Below are 14013 nucleotides of genomic sequence, written 5' to 3' on the forward strand. Positions count from 1 at the left end.
CGGGGGAGAAGCCATACCGGTGTCCCGAGTGCGGCAGGAGCTTCAGCGACAAGGCCTCGCTCATCGTGCACGAGAGGACCCACACAGGGGAGAAGCCCTACGAGTGCCCCATGTGTGGCAAAAGCTTCACCTCAAGCTCCAACCTCATCACCCACAAGCGGGTGCACACCGGGGAGAAGCCCTACAAGTGCTCTGAATGCGGGCAGAGTTTTGTTCACCGGCCACAGTTGGTCATCCACATTCGGACGCACACCGGAGAGAAGCCGTACGAGTGTCCCGAGTGCGGGAAAAGCTTCAACCAGAAGGCCGATCTCATCATCCACAGGCGCATCCACACCGGGGAGAAGCCCTACGAGTGTCCCGAGTGCGGGAAAAGCTTCATCTCGAGCTCTTACCTTCGGAAGCACGAGCGGCTGCACACAGGGAAGAAAGCGCCAGCCGGCGAAGAAAGCCACCAGTGCAGCTACTGCCGGAAGAGCTTCATCAGCCGATCCAAGCTCCTCATCCACGAGAGGACCCACACGGGAGAGAAGCCCTTTGAGTGTGCCGACTGCGGGAAGAGCTTCAGCACCAGCTCCAACTTGGTTAACCACAAGAGGGTCCACACGGGCGAGAAGCCGTACCAGTGCTCGGATTGCGGGCAGAAATTCAGCACGAACTCAAACCTGGTCAATCACCGGCGGGTCCACACAGGAGAAAAGCCGTACAAGTGCTCCGACTGTGGGCAGGATTTTGGTCATAAAGCTTCTCTCCGGAGGCACAAGAGAATTCACTCCAGAGAAGCCACCAGAGGCCTGCTTGGAACGGGGGCAAAATGTTAAAACCCAAACGTGTGGCCACGCGGAGAGCTGCCTTATGCTACAGTACACCCTCAGCCCATTGAGTCACTGGGAAGAAGCACTTAGTGGGCAGGTGTCATTCACTGCCCTACCTGGAGAGATCAAACACAGGATTTGCTACATGACGAGCCTGTCTTATGCCTGTGATCCGGGATCCATCAGCTGCGTTTCCAGATGCTATTGGAAAACTCCCCAGCAGAATGAGAAGGCAGGAGCCACAGAGAGATACAGTCTCTAAGCTGCACTTCTCCTGCATACACTTACTTGGAGAGAAATTCAGTGGGGCTCTACTAAGCCCCCAATTTTATTGCAGGAGTCCCAGAAATCACCAAGTCCAGCAAAGGACTTCAGTGTCTTTTTTTTCTAACACTCATGTACTACTCAAAGGGTCCACCAAGAGCGGGGCTCTTCAAACTTGGCCCTTTTATGACTTGTGGACTTCAACTCCCAGAATTCCTCAGCCAGGCACGCTGGCTGAGGAATTCTGGGAGTTGAAGTCCACAAGTCACAAAAGGGCCAAGTTTGAAGACTCCTGACCAAGAGGTTTGGATCTCTCCTGGTCTGTTACACTGAATAGTATCTAGTTAGAATTTATTTTACAATTGAATTGGGATCTAGATTCCTTCAGGGGTTGAAAGTGAGGGGGGCTTAGGTAGCTTCTTAGGAAGTTTAGAAACAATTGAGAAATATTCCTTGATAAGGGAGCACCATTCAAAACGTGGTTAGCAACACTACTGTAGTGGAATGTAGTCTGGAGTCCCATGAGGGAGGGGATGCTTCCCAGAGGGCAAAGAGGCAGCGGAGCTTGGAATGACTGGCAGGCTGGAAGAGGGCTAAGACGGCCCCTCCCTAGAGGTTCACAGAGTACAGGTAGTCCTCAACTTATAACCATTCGTTTAGTGATCGTTCAAAGTTACAACGGCGACAAGACCTTTTTTTACTCTCACGGCCATTGCAGCATCCCTAGGGTCACGTGATCAAAATTCAGCTGCTTGGCAACCGACTCATATTTATGACGGTTGCCGTGTCCCCGTGGTCGTGGGATCCCCTTTTGCGACCTTCTGACGAGCAAAGTCAACGGAGAAGCCAGATTCACATTACAACCGTGTTACTAACTTAACTGCAGTGTGTAAGGACCTGCCTCAATCCCTCTTCCCAAGAAAGCAGAACTCCTGGAACAGCTTCACTCCAAAAGGAACTCTTTTTTAAAAATAATATTTTATTAATTTTCCAATTTTCCATTTAAATAGCAATGTGGTGACTGGGTTAATCAATAGTTCGCTAACAAAATCTTTAGCACAAATCTCAAGTTACAACATCAAATATTTCTTCTCTTTTTCCCTTAATATTTACTGTCTCAAATTCAAGCTAGTACATTTCTTATTATATCAACTCAATAGAAACATCATTATTACATTTATCAATAATTTTTTAGTTTATACGTATCTTAATTACATTCAATCTTCATAAACAATCCATATCCTGTTATTAATTTTTACCCAATTGTTAATTTCTCATCAATATCCCAATTTAACCTTTGATATTTATAATTTTCAAGCCTTAGGTAACCAAGATTTCCCTTATCTCAATTCATAACAAAATCTACTATCCAAAATAGACATTTTATCTATTTAAATGTTATCTTGCTGTATTTCCTAAAAGTTATCTATTTCCCACCATATTAAATCATCTACTTAATAATACAAAACCCCCTTTAATAAATCAAAACCATTATGTATACTACCTGGGTTAATCAATAAATCAAACATATTCATAACAATTAATTTTCATTTTCTTTTTAGGTCTAATTTTTCAACTAATTTTTCAACTAATTTCCAAGTATTTTAAATCTAATGACCAGAATTCCCCTTATCTCAACTTCTTCCTTTAACCCTCTAATTAATAATATGAAATCCCCTCTAATAAGTCAAAACTCCGGTTTCTCTCCAGATCGTATAAATCTTTCGCCTTTTACTCCAAAAGGAACTTTTATTAGGAGACGTTGACAGCAGACATTAAAAGGCAGGGTCTGAGAGTTTCCCTCGCGAATCAATAGGTTAAAAGAGTAACTGGCAAACCCCGCCCCAATAATCCAACCGGCCAGTTCAAATGGCCCGATCCCCAGGTGTGAATCCACTGTGAGAACGGGGTTTTATTGATTTTCTAATTTTACATTTAAATATTTAAAAAGCAACGTGGCAGCTTAGTTAATAATTCAATAACATACAAGTATCTTTAGTACAAGTCTCATGAAGTACTACATGAAGTATTTCCTCTCTTTTCCCCTTAGTGTTTACTGTCTCATGTTTAAACTAATACAATTCTTATTATATCAGTTAAATAAAAATAACTTTCTTCCATTTATCAATAATTTTTAGTTTGTACATATCCTGGTTATTTTAACATTCAATCTTTGTAGACAATGTCCTAATTAGTTTTTCCCAATTTTTAGTTTCCCATTAATATTTAAGTTTAACATTTAATATTCCATTCTTACCCCAGGCCGACATCAAGGAAAATAGATCAAAGAGCAGGCAGATAGAGGAAAGCGGAGAGGATGCATTGTAGCACCCATAGCTCCCCCCTCCCCCCAGGATCATGGCAGAACCCGCATGAGTGAAGAAATCACCCTGCTCCCAACATCCGGGTTCACACACAGTGATAATAAGTAATAATAATAATAATAATAATGGAAGGGACCTTGGAGGTCATCTAGTCCAATCCCCTGCTCAGGCAGAAAACCCTAAACCATTTCGGAGAAATGGCTGTCCAGTCTCTCCTTAAAAACTTCCAGTGTTGGCGCATTCACCGCTTCTGGAGACAGGTTGTTCCACTAGTTAATTGTTCTAACTGTCAGGAAGTTTCTCCTTAGTTCTAGGTTGCTTCTCTCCTTGGTTAGTTTCCATCCGTTGCTGATTAACTTAACAACTGTGGCAGAATTCATTTAACAACTGTCTAGCTTAGCAACGGTAATGTTTAGCTCAATTATGGCCGTAAGTCAAGGACTACCTGTATATCTATAGTTATGCAAATACAGGTAGTCCTCAACTTACAACAGTTCATTTAATGAGCAAAGTTACTTATGAAAAAAGCGACTTATGACCGTTTTTCACACTTGACCGTTGCAGCATCTCTGTGGTCATGTGATTTACACTTGGATGATTGACAGCTGACTCACATTTATGATGGTTTCTCGGTCCCACAATCACAGGATCCCCTTTTGTGACCTTCTGACAAGCCAAGTCAATGGGGAAGCCCGATTCACTCAACAACCGGGTTACTAATTTAAGAACTGCAACGATTCACTTAACAAATATGGCGAGGAAAGTTGTGACGTGAGGCAAAACTCACTTCACAAATTTCTCATTGAACAGCATAAATTTTGGGCTCGGTTGAGGTCGTAAATTGAGGACTACCTGTAGTAGCTTAAATCTAGCAAGGTTCTGTCCGTAGGTGAACAACAATAAAGAAACCCTCAGAATTAACACCCTGGGTTGTTGTGGGGCCTGGCATCAATCAAGCACCACTCCCTCTCCTGTGACTCCAGGCAACGTTCCATCCCAAGTATATACCGTGTTTCCCCGAAAGTAAGACCTACCCCAAAAATAAGCCCTGGCTTGATTTTTGTGGGGGGGCTAATATAAGCCCTACCCCCAAAATAAGCCCTGGTTTTGGGGTAAGGCACAGGCCTAAAAGTCAAGGTAGGGCGGGTGTGGGAGGGCGGAGCTGCCCTATGCACCCTGCACCTACTTACCAGGCCTCCCTTGAATCGACACCTGTCTCTCCTCGCCGGCCCACTTCTGTGGCGTCCTCCGACCTGCATTTCGCAGTCAGAGGCCTTTTCGGCAAGGCCTCTGCAGCCGAGAACCGAGCTATGCTGTAAGGACCCACCTCAGCTAACCACCCAAGAAAGCAGAACTCTTGAAACAGGCATTGTCTCAAAAGGAAGCTTTTATTTGGGGTCAGTGACAGTAGGGAAGTCAAGGTGAGATCTGAGGAAAATCCCGCTTGAACGATATAAACCAGTGGTGGCGAACCTATGGCACGGGTGCCAGCGGCGGCACTCAGAGCCCTCTCTGTGGGCACGCGCGCCGTTGCCCCAGTCCTATACCTTTAGCTGGGTTTTATAAAACCTTTTCACTTTAGGCCTCCGCCATGTGCAAAAAAGAAAAGGTTCAATCAGTCAATTTCAACTTCTCGTGGGAAAAAAAAAGTTCTTGCAAAGTTGAAATTGATTGATTGAACTTTTTAGTCCCACCCAGTCTGCTGTTACCACCGCAGCTATGCCCACCCAATTGGCCACGCCCAGCCAATGGGCCACACCCACCCGGCACTCGACGATGCATAAGTGGGTTTTGGGTTGCAGTTTGAGCACTCGGTCTCTAAAAGGTTCGCCATCACTGATATAAACAAACCAGCAATATTCCTCCTCCCACCGAAGTCATAATGTCCATTTGAAATCCAGCCAATCCACAGGTGGTACAACGAGCGGGTAACTAGTACGGTTGGTGCCCGTCTCAAGGCCTTCTCCAGCTTTCATTTCTTTCATTCCTTTCCCAAGTGGATAGAGGTAGAAGAAGGAAAGCAGAAAGCAAAAGCAAATATCTCCCCTCCCCCCAGCTAAATGGCAGGCCCCAAAGTAAAGCACAGGAATGTATATGTGGAAGGGAGACAATAAGGATTTGGGGACCTGACATACGCATTCAATCCGTAGCTCGCTTCTTGGCTGCAGAGGCCTTTCCAGAAAGGCCTCTGACTGCGAAATGCAGGCCGGAGCAGCATTCTCAGCTGCAGAATGAAGCTGCTCCTTCAGCTGCAGAAGAAGCGGGTCGGCTGGGCGGGACTGTTGGTGCCGCCGCGAGTTGAGACCGTGGAAAAGACACCCTTTAAAACAGACATGTCAAACTCGTGACGTCACGTGACGTCGTGCAATGTATCGGGACAGTTTTGCCATTGCCAGCAATGGGGTGGGCGCGGCATCCAGATGACGCATCTGGACCGCAGGCCAGCAGTTTGACATCCCTGCTTTAAAATAAGACCTTGTACCTCTTTTGGAGGAAAAAGAAAAAGAAAAAAGATTTTATTTTCGGGGAAAATAAAGATCTTATTTTCGGGGAAAACACAGTAACGTAGCTGCCTTGGTTAGCTTGTGTCCTTGCCTATGTGTGTCTGCAAATCCAAATGAATTTTGGTGTTTAGCTCTTGGAACAACAACAACAAAAAGTAGGATGTCATGGGAGGCAGCTTCCCTGTAGTGTGGAGACGCCATTGTATGGTGCTAAGAGGTGGAACGATCAGGCTTATTATTAAAGAAGGGATCTTTGGTAGCATTTGAATAAAGGAACTCTTTGCTTATACTAGATAATAAAGCTTGGAAGCGAAAGCAATTTCTTTGTGGAACAGCAAGGTGAAAAAAATACAAAGACATGGCAACCAAATCCAAAGGGAAGTTAAGAGTGGGGAATTCAGAGGTAACGTGCTGATTGAAGCAGGGTGGATAGTCAAGATGGCAGTTCTGGGACCTGGGAATTTAATGCAAAAGCAAACTTGCCCTCCTGTGCTTCTGTAACTCAGGGGTCTTCAAACGTGGCCCTTTTATGACTTGTGAACTTCAGCTCCCAGAATTCCTCAGCCAGGCATTCTGGGAGCTGAAGTCCACAAGTCATAAAAGGGCCAAGTTTGAAGACCCCTGCTGCACATTTTCAGTCTGTAAGGATTATGCATCTAAACTTTCTATGTAATCAATCTCATCTAATCCAGGCAGGGACTAACAGGCCTGTTTTAACGAACGAGGAAAAAGATGAAAGGATCGAAAGTTATACAGTTATTTTAATAATCGTACACGCCTTCATGAAGTTTGGAAATCGTGTTTCAAATATTTTTCCTCCAGGCAAATTTTAGCCCCTGAAAGACAGCTGAATTAGGACCTGAAGGTTTTCTTTTTAAAAAAAAAGACAAGTCCTTTTTATTTTAATTTTATTAGGAATTACAAGGAATTTAATAACTATATTTTCAACATCTAAGGACAGGCTTTCAAATTATTTTTAAACTGGAAATCTTTCAACAGGGGTGGTTAAATACTTCTAAACCACGTTTGTCCAGCCTTGACAACTTTAATGCCACTTTACAATGCCTTGGTAAGGCCACACTTGGAATACTGCATCCAGTTTTGGTTACTACGATGTAAAAAAGATGTTGAGACTCTAGAAAGAGGACAGAGAAGAGCAACAAAGATGATTAGGGGACTGGAGGCTAAAACATATAAGGAACGGCTGCTGGAATTGGGTGTGTCTAATGAATTGAAGGACGAGGGGGGACAGGATAGCAGTGTTCCAATATCTCAGGGGCTGCCACAAAGAAGAGGGAGTCAAGCTATTCTCCAAAGCGCCCGAAGGCAGGACAAGAAGCAACGGATGAAAACTAATCAAGGAGAGAAACGACCTAGAACTAAGGAGAAACTTCCTGACAATTAGAACAATTAACCAGTGGAACAACCTGCCTCCAGAAGCGGTGAGTGCTCCAACACTGGAAGTTTTAAAGAAGAAACTGGACAGCCATTTGTCTGAAATGGTATAGGGCAGTGGTGGCGAACCTATGGCACGGGTGCCAGAGGCGGCACTCAGAGCCCTCAGAGTCCTAGGCCTTCAGCTGGGTTTTATAAAACATTTTCGCTTTAGGCCTCCGCCGCTGTGTGCAAAAAAAAAAAAAAAGGTTCAATCAGTCAATTTCAACTTTTCACGGGGAAAAAAAAAGATCTTGCAAAGTTGGAATTGATTGAACTTTTTAGTCCCACCCAGTCTGCCGTTATCATCGCAGCCACGGCCACCGAATGGGCCACACCCAGCCAATGGGCCACACCCACCCAGCACTCGACGATGCATAAGTGGGTTTTGGGTTGCAGTTTGGGCACTCAGTCTCTAAAAGGTTCGCTATCACTGGTATAGGGTTTCCTACTTGAGCAGGGGGTTGTACTAGAAGACCTCCAAGGTCCCTTCCATCCTCATTATTATTATTATTATTATTATTAAACTTCCAGAATTCCCCAGCCAGCATGGGTGGCTGAGAATTCTGGGAGTTGAAGTCCCCAGGTCTTAAAAGTTGTCAAGGTTGGACATCCCTGTTCCTAAACTATTTTCATATTTTCGGCTTGGCAGTTTCATCTTAATTTCTGGTCCAAAAGAATGAATGTATACAGAGCCACTGTTTGTTTTTTTTTAAACGTAGTTCTTAAAGAGTTGAGCACCAACTAAATCTAGTTCTGCTTGTTTGAACTTGCACCATCCTTTTCTACATGAGCGCCCCTATAGCTGCATTCACATCTCAAGTTTTCCATTTCTGAGAAAAAGGGGGTTAGCGAACTGTTCCTGCTGCATTTGTAGAAGGCACTCATTCGCCTGTGCTAAGAAATGAAGCTTTTCCCACGCTCGTAACACCTGTGCAGTTTCTCACCTGTATAGCTTTGGATGTGTTTGGTAAGAGAAGACCTGCCACTCAAAATATATACTGCACTGGGGGAAGGTGATTTATCCCCTGGGCAGGAATGGAATAACTTTTGATTTCAAATGGAAGTTTTTTTTCTCTACAGGCTGAGCATGGTTTCTCCCCTAGGCAAGATCTCTGGTATTTGGTGATAAGAGGTTTGATTGCTAAAACTTTTTTTTGTAAATGGGGCACTCCTAAGTGTGGATTCTCTGGTGTGCCTTCTTGAGCTCGCTTGTTTTTTTGCAGACGTTTCATTGCCCACACTAAGTAATGTCATCGGTGCTAGTAAGCTCTGGGGTGTACAGCTAGTCCTCAGGTTAGGACTGCTTGTTCAGTAACTGTTCAATGTTAACGATGGCACTGAATGAGCGGGACCGACAATCTGTCCTTGGACTGTCAACTGTTGCAGTGTCGCGTGGGTGGGGGGTACCATCACTGGAGGCTTTTAAGAAGAGACTGGACAGCCACTTGTCTGAAATGGGATAGGCCAGGGGTAGGCAAGCTCGGCTCTTTTATGACTCATGACTTTAACTCCCAGAATTCCTGAGTCAGCTATGCTGACTGAGGAATTCTGGGAGTTGAAGTCCATGAATCATAAAAGAGCTGAGGTTGCCCTCCCCTGGTATAGGCCGCAGTGATAGCGAACCTTTTAGAGACCAAGTGCCCAAAAAATGCCCTGGCCCACTCTCTCTGTCCCTGTCCCCACCCNCCTCCCACTCCAGCCCTGCCCCACCCTCCCCGTCTGCCTGCAGGGCCACCCACCGCCTCCACAGCCCACCGCAGATCACCCAGGCGGCCGTGCAGCGCCATGGCAGCTACACCCTCTGCCTGCACCCCACAGCACCATCTGCGCGTGACGGGGTGCGAGGGCGGAGTCTTGTCCCTGCTGCTCTGCTGCCCAGTTGCCATATGTGTCATGGTTCCGGCTAATGGAACACTTCAAAGAACTTCCAGGCATTGTTTATCCTAAAAAGTCTTTAATCATGTAAACACAGTGTCGGCATGGCATGGAGGATACTAAGATCTGAATTCCCTTCCCCTACACATAATATTCCAGCCTATTCCCCTCCTCTATTTTGCAGTCATAAATCACATTCTCCAATCAGCCCGAAGGGCAAAGGTTCACTTCTGACCAGTGGCGTAGCGTGGGGGGTGCAGGGGGGGCCGGCCGCACCGGGCGCAACATCTGGGGGGGCGCGCTCGCACTCGCAGCTCTCTGCCCCTGCCTGGCTCACTCACTCTCTCTGCAGTGCTGGCTGTGCGAATCCAATCCGAGCCGCCGGGTCGCCGCCCACTGTGGAGGGGGGGGCGCAAATTACTTGCCTTGCCCCGGGTGCTGACAACCCACGCTACGCCACTGCTTCTGACCTGTAGCCTGGTATTCCTTATCTTAATTACTCCCCTCCCAGCATCATCTAAGTTAACTCTAAAAATACCAGACAGTTCTGCATATTTTGTCAAAGCAAGAATATCCAGTGTTAGCAGCATTGACATCGTGCTTGGCTGTGCTACTCTGCACAGGCCGCGCCGGGGGTGACTGCTCGGGGGGGGGGCTGCTGATGAGGGGGATGTGGGGGGGAAGCGGGGCTGGGGTGTGGTGTGGTGCCCGTGCCCACAGAGAGGGCTCTGAGTGCTGCCTCTGGCATGCGTGCCATAGGTTCGCCACCATTGGTATAGGGCAGGGGTAGGCAACCTTGGCTCTTTTATGACTCGTGGACTTCCCAACTCCCAGGATTCCTGAGACAGGCTGTCTCAGGAATTCTGGGAGTTGAAGTCCACGAGTCATAAAAGAGCCAAGTTTGCCTACCCCTGGTATAGGGTCTCCTGTTGAGCAGGAGGTTGGACTAGCAGGCTCCCAAGGTCCCACTCAACTCTGTTATTCTATTATTCTGTGATCCTAGTCTGGATGCTCAGGTTCAGGTTGTGATTATAACACCACAGTGAGCCGTTATCACATGGTGGCCATTTCCAGTGTTCCCTGCTGTTTTCCCACAAGCAGAATCAATGGGTAATCTGGCAGAAGTGGCAGGTTGCTCCTGTTCCTACCAATTATTTGCCCAGTTGGGCGGGTCCACAGCAATCCCTGCCCTCCCAAGGCACCTGTGCACCTGCTTATGGTATCCCCCCCACCGCAACACTCACACACCTGTCTGTAATTTTTTTCTTTCTGTCTGTGGAGATTTTCTGCAACAGTTTTACTATATGTACTGCCCTGTAGTAAGTGTGAGTTACAATTCTAGCTAATTTCTCACCGGCATACAGGCAGTCCTTGACTTACAACAGTTCATTTAGTGACCGTTCACTAAGTTACAACGGCACTGAAAAACAGTGACCTGTCTTCACACTTATGACCATTGCAGCCTCCCCATTGTCATGTGATCAAAATTCAGATGCTTGGCAACTGACTCCTATTTACGACAGTTGCAGTGTCCTGGGGTCACGCAATCTCCTTTTGCGACCTTCTGAGAAGTAAAGTCATTGGGGAAGTCAAATTCACTTAATGACTGTATTCCTGACTTAATAACTGCACATGATTCACTTAACAACTGTGGTGAGAAAGGTTGTAAAATGGAGCAAAAGTCACTTAACAACCGTCTCGCTTAGCAACCGAAAGTTTGGGGGTCAATTGTGGTCGTACGTCGAGAACTACAAAATAATTGGTACCGTGTCCTTCGTTTGCGTAGAGCAGGCATGTCAAACTTAAGACGTCACGTGACTGTTTTGCAATGGCCGGCAATAGGGTGGGCGCAGCTTCCGTGTGATGCGTCCAGCCCGCGGGCCGGCAGTTTGACACCCCTGGTGTAGAGCCTGTTGCATTTGAAGAAGAGACTTTTTAGACTCCCAACTGTTCATTGAAGAGTTTTCACTCTTGTGTGGATTCTCTCGTGTTTAATAAGGTTCGACCGCCAGCTAAAACACTTCCCACAACAGGTGCATTTATACGGCTTCTCTCCCGTGTGGATCTGCTGATGCTGGAGGAGATCTGAGCCGCGGCCGAAAAATTTCCCACAGTTGCAGCATTTGTACGGCTTCCCCCTTTTAAGGATCCTCTGGTGCCTGAGGAGGTCAGAGCGATGCCCAAATCTCTTCCCGCAGTCCGAGCATTTGTAAGGTTTCTCCCCAGTGTGGGTGCGCTCGTGCGCCAAAAGGCCCGAACTCTGGCTGAAACTTTTCCCACAGACCGCACAAGTATACGGTTTTTCCCCAGTGTGAGTCCTCAGATGTCTCACAAGGGCTGTGCGCTCGCAGAAGCTTTTCCCACACTCCATGCACCGGTAGGGCTTTTCACCTGTGTGGATCCGTTCGTGGGCTAGAAGTCCCGAACTCTGGCTAAAACTCTTCCCACATTCGGTGCACTGGTACGGCTTCTCCCCTGTATGTGTTCTCTCGTGCGCCGAAAGACCCGACTGCCGATGGAAATTCTTCCCACAATCCTGGCATGTGAATGGCTTCTCACCCGTGTGGGACCTTTCGTGGGCCACCAGGGTCGAACTCTGACTAAAACATTTCCCACACTCCCCACACTTGTAGGGTTTTTCCCCCGTGTGGATCCTCTTGTGAGTGGTGAGGTGGGATTTCCTGCTGAAGTTTTTGCCGCACTCCAGGCAGTCGTAGGGCTTCTCTCCTGTGTGGGTCCGCTCGTGTGTAATAAGATGCGACTTCCGGCTGAAGGTCTTGCCACACTCCATGCAGCCATACGGCTTCTCCCCACTGTGGAGTCTCCGGTGTCTGTACAGGCTGGAACTCTGCTTAAAAGTCTTCCCACAATCCACGCACCTCTTCACAGACCCGCGATTGTAAAGTCTGGGCTCTTTCAATTGCTGGTGAGATTCTGGAATGGGAAGAACTGGTCTCTTCCCCTCTTTCATATCTGTGGTCTGGGGACTTCTAGAAGCTTCTCTCAAATCAAATGAGAATTGCTCCAAGAGGCCTCTGCTCCTGGGGAATATCTCGTTGGGCTCAGAATCTTCTAGTTGAAGGGTCTCTTCATTCTTCTCACTCACCTGGGTGTCACCTGCTCAGAGAAATAGGGTAATAATAATAATAATAATAATAATAATAATAATAAAGTTGGAAGGGACCTTGGAGGTCATTGAGTCCAGCCCCCTGCTCAGATAGGAAACCCTACACCATTTCGGACAAATGGCTGTCCAGTTTCTTCTTAAAAACTTCCAGTGTTGGCGCATTCACCGCTTCTGGAGGCAGGTTGTTCCACTGGTTAATTGTTCTAACTGTCAGGAAGTTTCTCCTTAGTTCTAGGTTGCTTCTCTCCTTGATGAGTTTCCATCTGTTGCTTCTTGTCCTGCCTTCAGGCGCTTTGGAGAATAGCTTGACTCCCTCTTCTTTGGGGCAGCCCCTGAGATATTGGAACACGGCTATCATGTCCCCCCTCGCCCTTCTCTTCGTTAAACAAGGCATAAGGAAGCTCTGGAGATGCTAAAGTAAGAGTGTCCCAACGTTGGCAACTTGAAGACGTGTGGACTTCAACTCCCAGAATTCCCCAGCCGGGAGTTGAAGTCCACACGTCTTCAAGTTGCCAAGGTTGGGAAACCCTGGTTAAAGGGAAGGTCCTTCTGATAATCTCCCATCCCTTCAACTAGCCAGCCTACATGCCCACTTAATATCACTGCTGATGGAGGAAGGGTTGACAGTAGCCTCTTCCTTCTCCTCCACCTCATACCAATAGGTCTAAAAAAAAAAGAATTTGCTGGCCAGCTGGCATTATTGCAAGTGCTGTCATTTTAAAATGAAAACATCATTGCCAATTAACCTGCAACTAGGTGAACCGATTACTGTAGAGCCTGGCTTTCAGGATACCCAGCCAAGGAATGTCCAGAATTGACAAAGAGATAAGCTTGTCATTGATCCAATAACCTCAGTGGGCGTGCACCTTCAAGGGAATACTGGCAGTCTCCAGCTTACAACCATTTATTTTATTTAGTTAACGTTCGAAGTTAACAACGGCACTGGAAAAAGTGACTTCTGTTTTTCACCGTTATGACCGTTAACAGCATCCCCAGGGTCACATGATCAAAATCCAGATGCTTGAGAACTGACACATATTTATAACAATTGCAGTGTCCTTGGGCCATGTGATCACCTTTTACGACTTCCCGACAAGCAAAGTCAATCGGGAAGCCAGATTCACTTAACAACCGTGCTACTAGCTTAACCACGGTAGCGGGTCACTTAAAAACTGTGTCCAGGAAGGTCGTAAAATGGGGCAAAATTCACTTCACAACTGCCTTGCTTAGCAACAGAAATTTTGGGCTCAGTTGTGGTCGTAGGCCGAGGATTACTCACAATAAAGAATTCACCAAGAATTCATCAACGTATCGATCAAGGTGGCTGAAACCCTAGATCAGGGTAGACAACCTTGGCTCTTTTATGACACGTGGACTTCAACTCCCAGAATTCCTGAGCCAGCATGGCTCAGCTTTCCCCTCAGCATGGCTGGCTCAGGAATTCTGGGAGTTGAAGTCCACGAGTCATAAAACAGCCAAGGTTGCCTACCCCTGCCCTAGATAGTTTTGCAAATGGAAAGAGACAAAGATATGGAGGTTAAACCACCATTGGCCGGATCAGTTCTAAATCGGAGGCAATTAAGTCTGGAATGCAAATTCCTAGAGTCTGCTATGTATTTAGTTATATCTGGATGGGCTTTGTCTAGTCCAGGGGTCTCCAATCCCTG

At 46.7% G+C, this 14013-nt stretch overlaps 1 protein-coding gene across 1 annotated transcript in view; it reads left to right on the forward strand.

The window, feature by feature from the left end:
- LOC107286928 (zinc finger protein 271-like) overlaps positions 1-14013 on the forward strand; it is a 31573-nt gene that overhangs the window by 492 nt on the left and 17068 nt on the right. Inside the window, exon 2 of the mRNA XM_029284033.1 lies at positions 9-724. Within this exon, the coding sequence (XP_029139866.1) occupies positions 9-724 (716 nt within the window). The remainder of the gene's footprint in view (positions 1-8; positions 725-14013) is intronic.

The sequence above is a fragment of the Protobothrops mucrosquamatus genome, unplaced genomic scaffold (genome assembly GCF_001527695.2).
Source record: "Protobothrops mucrosquamatus isolate PMUCROS unplaced genomic scaffold, P.Mucros_1.0 scaffold_100, whole genome shotgun sequence".
NCBI classification, from domain to species: Eukaryota; Metazoa; Chordata; class Lepidosauria; order Squamata; family Viperidae; genus Protobothrops; species Protobothrops mucrosquamatus.